At 44.4% G+C, this 6,698-nt stretch overlaps 1 protein-coding gene across 1 annotated transcript in view; it reads right to left on the bottom strand.

Annotated features, from left to right (window-relative positions):
- The window catches only part of THSD7B (thrombospondin type 1 domain containing 7B), a 593,888-nt gene that overhangs the window by 75,840 nt on the left and 511,350 nt on the right, over window positions 1-6,698 (bottom strand). The window contains exon 19 of the mRNA XM_075317161.1: window positions 407-522. Within this exon, the coding sequence (XP_075173276.1) occupies window positions 407-522 (116 nt within the window). The remainder of the gene's footprint in view (window positions 1-406; window positions 523-6,698) is intronic.

Raw genomic sequence — 6,698 nt, 5'->3', positions numbered from 1 at the left:
CAATTTTGGCCTGGGCTAAAAGAAATGTTCTCCTATCACCCAGATCTGATAAGAACATTTATTATTTAGCAGAGTCATATCTTGAATTCCGCGTTGAGATTGCACAGCAAATCCAATTACGCTGCGAGCCGAGGGGTCATTACCAGAACTCTGTTTAATATAATCACTTCTCATGATTTTTATCCCATTTTTCTTTTTTTTTTATATATATATTGTTTTATTTTTTATGAAAACTTTATCTAGACTTTTTTTTTAAAGTTTGTAAATGTAACCATTAGTGTTTGCGCAGAATAAAAATAAATAAAAATCCGTCGTGATGAGTGAGCCCCGGAGCTGTCACGCTGGGCCCCGGCACAGCGGCGTTTAAGAGACGCCGGCTGGATCAGATCTGTAAGCTGAATATTACCTGCTCACAAAAGGCCATTTTTACAGATTTCCCATCGCTGCGGGTGCAGTCCAGAAGCCGAGTTTTTATTCCCTCGCCGCAGATGGCCTTTTCACTGAGCTGACAGGCGCTCCACTCTGAAATCACCAACAAAACCCATTTAGATTCAGACACTGCAATAAATTATACATTTTACTACATCATTGACCCCTTAAGTGCCACTCGAGCTCCGGAGATAATTTCGACTCGCTCAGTCCCACTTGTAACTCTATAATCCCTCATGTATCCCCAGAAGGCAAGTAAATCCGAGAAAAAAACAATCTTTACATAATGTTACATTAATAAAACCGCCATAGGGTGCAAGGATGATTGAGACTGAAACCGGCACAATGGTGTTTATTCTAGTTAGTTCCCACCATACATCATTTTTTAAATGTCTAGCATTTAGGCAGAAACTGTATGAATCACATGACTGTGTATCGGACACCTTCATAATGGAAGGTAAGAAACATAAAATGCGTCACGGATAGAAGAGTCGCTACTTTGTAAGAAACAAATCCAATACTGATGTCACAAGGAGGTTTTTACGAACATCGCCGACTGTCATGGCAGCATCAGGATCTCTGTTGACTATAGATTCCTGCAACTCTGCCTGCTAACTTCTCTGATAGGTGTCAACCCACAAACTTGTAATACACAGGCAGGAAATCAAGAGTTATACTCTGCTTGTTAGTCTTCTTTGATCACATGCTGTGGGGGAGCCAATCAAATTCACTTCCCTTCTATATATGCTGGCTGGATGCTTCCTTAAATGCCAGCTATAGCTACTCTATACTGGTCTTGTGAGGTGTTGTGATTCAGAATTACTGGTGGTTGTAGTGCTTCATTGCTACAAGCGGTTGTGGTGTTAACCATTATTGTCCTTTTGATGCTGCCTTACGTCTCTTGCTTTTCCCCTTAGTCTCTTACTGTTTGTTCTTGTGAGTTTGTAATGTGTCTAAGTTTTGTTTTTTCCCTGTCTATATCTGTGTTGCCATTACACTCCTGCCCCTTCCTTCCCTGGGGGAGAACAGTTTTGTACTGGTCAAGAAACCAGTAGGGCATGGATTCCGGCATCTCCACCATTAGGGGTAATCCGGAGGTTAGGGATAGCCTAGGGTCTCCTAGCATAAAGGACAGTATAGGATCCCCCTGTCCCTCGCTATCCTGCAGTCACATTATGACAACTGCTTGGTACAAATCCATTACCAAATCTTGCCAAGGACCCCGCCTATGGGGACAGCGTAAGAGTGACAGGGCCCCACAATGACGGGTCAGTTACCATTTTATAAATGTGCACCAACAACCCAACTCTGGCATCAAAGTTATTAAAATTGCTGTTGATAAATTTGGGTTGTTCTCCTCGCTCCTTGTCCTCACTCCCACCACCATTTTTCACGCCCTGGACTGCCTTTTTGGGGGGCAGGTATGCAAATATAGTGGGTGCAGCACTTGCAATCAAACTCGGCAGCTGTAGACTTGGGGAGCCAAAATGGAACATATGAGAAGACCAAAACTAATAAAGATCCATTATGGATTGGGGGGGGCTTGTTGGAAATTTTGCACTGGAGTCCAAAATGTTGAGTTACTCCATTAGGGTAAGACCTAGGTAAATATGTCCTTTTTTGGTTCAGAAGATACTTACATTTTCGAGGACAGTTTCTTAAAAATTGGTATAGTCCCACCTTATAATATTGCACGTGCCATCAGTACTAGTATTGGCTACACAATCCCTCAAACTGAATTGAAAAAGGGGCAGATGCGCCTATATTGGTGCCATTACTGGGGCAGTTGGGCCTATATTGGTGCCATTACTGGGGCAGTTGGACCTATATTAGTGCCATTACTGGGGCAGTTGGGCCTATTTTGGTGCCATTACTGGGGCAGTTGGACCTATATTGGTGCCATTACTGGGGCAGCTGGGCCTATATTGGTGCCATTACTGGGGCAGTTGGGCCTATATTAGTGCCATTACTGGGGCAGTTGGGCCTATATTAGTGCCATTACTGGGGCAGTTGGGCCTATATTGGTGCCATTACTGGGGCAGTTGGGCCTATATTGGTGCCATTACTGGGGCAGTTGGACCTATATTAGTGCCACTACTGGGGCAGTTGGGCCTATACTGGTGCCATTACTGGGGCAGTTGGGCCTATATTGGTGCCATTACTGGGGCAGTTGGGCCTATACTGGTGCCATTACTAGGGCAGTTGGGCCTATATTGGTGCCATTACTGGGGCAGCTGGGCCTATATTGGTGCCATTACTGGGGCAGCTGGGCCTATATCGGTGCCATTACTGGGGCAGCTGGGCCTATATTGGTGCCATTACTGGGGCAGTTTGGCCTATATTGGTGCCATTACTGGGGCAGTTGGGCCTATATTGGTGCCATTACTGGGGCAGCTGGGCCTATATTGGTGCCATTACTGGGGCAGTTGGGCCTATATTGGTGCCATTACTGGGGCAGTTGGGCCTATATTGGTGCCATTACTGGGGCAGTTGGGCCTATATTGGTGCCATTACTGGGGCAGCTGGGCCTATATTGGTGCCATTACTGGGGCAGTTGGACCTATATTAGTGCCATTACTGGGGCAGTTGGGCCTATATTGGTGCCATTACTGGGGCAGCTGGGCCTATATTGGTGCCATTACTGGGGCAGTTGGACCTATATTAGTGCCATTACTGGGGCAGTTGGGCCTATATTGGTGCCATTACTGGGGCAGTTGGACCTATATTGGTGCCATTACTGGGGCAGCTGGGCCTATATTGGTGCCATTACTGGGGCAGTTGGGCCTATATTGGTGCCATTACTGGGGCAGTTGGGCCTATACTGGTGCCATTACTGGGGCAGTTGGGCCTATATTGGTGCCATTACTGGGGCAGTTGGGCCTATATTGGTGCCATTACTTGGGCAGTTGGGCCTATACTGGTGCCATTACTAGGGCAGTTGGGCCTATATTGGTGCCATTACTGGGGCAGCTGGGCCTATATTGGTGCCATTACTGGGGCAGCTGGGCCTATATCGGTGCCATTACTGGGGCAGCTGGGCCTATATTGGTGCCATTACTGGGGCAGTTTGGCCTATATTGGTGCCATTACTGGGGCAGCTGGGCCTATATTGGTGCCATTACTGGGGCAGTTGGGCCTATATTGGTGCCATTACTGGGGCAGTTGGGCCTATATTGGTGCCATTACTGGGGCAGCTGGGCCTATATTGGTGCCATTACTGGGGCAGCTGGGCCTATATTGGTGCCATTACTGGGGCAGCTGGGCCTATATTGGTGCCATTACTAGAGCAGGGATTTAAAGGTGTTGCCTCATTTGGAACACATGGCATTCCAAAAGGATTAATCATAAATGTCCAAACAATGCCCCCCACCAAAAAAAAGTGAAAAATACATATTTGATTGCACTTTATCATAATTTCTCCTGTTTTTCAGTACATTATAATGGTAAAATTAACCTTGCCATTCAATACTACAATTCACCTGGCAAACTAAGCCGTCATCAGCTACGTGGATGGAAAAAGAAAAAAACAAGGTATGAATTTTGAAAGAAGGGGAGCAAAAAACGAAAGCTCGAAAATAAACAAAAAATGGTCTGGGGGGGGGGGTTTATATGTTGAAAAGTATGCTTTATGACTTCAAGAAAAAGTCCTAACTGTACGCTATGTTCCACACAATAACACTGGTTTTGATGGTGGCGCTGGATGAATTAAAGGGGTATTTCCCACCTTTATAGATGGGTATTGTTGGAAAGAGCTGGTAAAAATAAGCAAAGTTACAATTTATTGCTTATTAAAATCTGCAGCCGTTCTTGAGATATTTACACTTTTCTTCTGTTTACAGCTTGTTGTCTAGGACACCGACCACCGCTGCTGTCTCGCTTATAAGCTCTGTGCTGAAGCTGGCTTTGATTAATACATAACAGCACCAAATCCTGGCCAGCTTCAAAATAGTGCTTACATGCTCAATAGAAAAGAGCTTGTAAACACTGCTCATGTTCTGCCTTCTAGAAGCAGTGGTCGGTCTCCAAGGCAACAAGCTGTATACAAAAGTGTTAATATCTCAGGAATGGATGCAAATTTTGACAAGCAGTAAATTGCAAAAGTGTGTGTATTTACAAACAGAATCTGACTTTCATGATTCCTCTGTGCAGAGGTGCAGAGCATCTTGCACACTAGGTGATGCTCTGCTGCGCCTTCCTGGACTACTGGGCCGACAATGACACGTTTTCTCTGCATAGAGCATCTTGCACACTAGGAGATGCTCTGCTGCACTTTCATGGACTACTGAGCTGGAAGTGTCACAAATCCTCTGTGCAGAGAATCTTGTACACTAGGAGATGCTCTGCTGTGTTTTTCTGGACTACTGAGCTGGCAGTGACATGTTTCCTCTGTGCAGAGCATCTTGCACACTAGGAGATGCTCTCCTGCACTTTCCTGGACTACGGAGCCGGCAGTGATAAGTTTCCTCTGTGTAGAGCATCTTGCACACTAGGAGATGCTCTGCTGCACTTTCCTGGACTACTGAGCTGGCAGTGACACAATTCCTCTGTGCAGAGCATCTTGCACACTAGGGAATGCTCTGCTGCGCTTTCCTGGACTACTGAGCTGGCAGTGACACGATGCCTCTGTGCAGAGCATTTTGCACATTAGGAGATGTTCTGCTGTGTTTTCCTGAGCTACTGGCTGGCAGGTTGATTGACAGTGCAGGATTCCATGCTGGTTCTGGGAGGTGCTGATTACTCAAGTGTTCCACCTTTCTGGTGATTGATCTGCTTCTTTACTGAGCATGCTCACCCAGAACCTTGCCAGTCGTACATTCTGGTTCTGTAGTTGTGCTGTTGGCCTGTTGTTTCTACATGTCTTTTGATCTTTGTTTCTTGACCCCGGACTGTTGTTTGCCTCTTCTCTGCCCGCTCCCTGTTCCTGACGTGACCTCCTGGCTTTTGACCTCGGACTGTTACCTGACCACGTCTTAATTTTCTCCCTGAATCTATTTTGTGCCCCAATGGAATTCTGACCCCTGGATTGTGACTTGACTATGCTTCTGTGTACTCCCTGTATCCATACCTGTCCTCCTGTTACCAGACCCTGGCTTTCCTGACTACTCTTCCGTCTGTACTATCCATAAGTAGTGACTTGCATTACACTGACAATATTCATTGTTGAAAATGAAAAAAAAAAACCCTTTCAGGAGGTTCCATACCACATCCCTGGGGTTCTGTAATAACTTCTATCCTGTCCCAATTTTCTACCTAGATCTGTTTAACATGAAACCAAGCTATGGGAAGTTTGGGGGAAGAAAAGCCCCAGAGGCTCTCTTATAAGAAGCATCTTCTGGGGACTTGGCATGCCCCATTGTAAAAAATGAGCCCTGAATGTGATAAATGTGGAAAATCTCAGCCAGAAACCCCCGATCTTCTCGCACCAGAACTGATTCCACACAAACCCTCCATAGCCAGATAATGACAGATGCTATATAGGGATATTATAATAAATATTAGAGTGGATGGTAATGGATGGAATCGCCCCGTAATTAAGCAATTACACGAATTTCAACAAAATTAATTAAGTTTTTATCATTGTTTTATAATTAAATGAAATACAATCATTTGCATTTTAATTAAATGTCTATTTTACATTGTAATAAGAAGGACATTTCTGTGAATATTTTAAAGGGAGTAAAAATAGGATGTGATTTGTTTCATCGGAGCTCGAGATTATTAGGAAGTTACTGACATAATATATTCACATATGATGGGGGAGGAGTATGTCTATTCTTCATCGTTATCAGTCATTAATTGATGGAAGAGGCTGAATAAATGTTTAAAAGATCCTATGGATTATAGTGAGAAGCTAGAAACACAGCAACTAAAGCCTGTATTTTCCTCATTTTTGAGCAATAAATGCAATCTATTGTCCCCAGTTATCAGCCATAACCGATAGGGGTCGTATAAGCAATAATTCAGATAATAAAAAAAGTATTCATTGGCAGAATAGTGAGTGCTGCTCTGGAGTATAATGCAGGAGGTAATTCAGGATCAGTACAAGATAAGTAATGTAATGTATGTACACAGTGACTGCACCAGCAGAATAGTGAGTGCAGCTCTGGAGTATAATACAGGATGTAACTCAGGATCAGTAATGTATGTACACAGTCAATGCACCAGCAGAATAGTGAGTGCAGCTCTGGAGTATAATACAGGATGTAACTCAGGATCAGTAATGTATGTACACAGTCAATGCACCAACAGAATAGTGAGTGCAGCTCTGG

Source organism: Anomaloglossus baeobatrachus, chromosome 7, assembly GCF_048569485.1.
Source record: "Anomaloglossus baeobatrachus isolate aAnoBae1 chromosome 7, aAnoBae1.hap1, whole genome shotgun sequence".
Taxonomy (NCBI): Eukaryota; Metazoa; Chordata; class Amphibia; order Anura; family Aromobatidae; genus Anomaloglossus; species Anomaloglossus baeobatrachus.
Note: the sequence above shows the minus strand (reverse complement) of the source record. Positions and strands in the feature narration are given on the sequence as shown.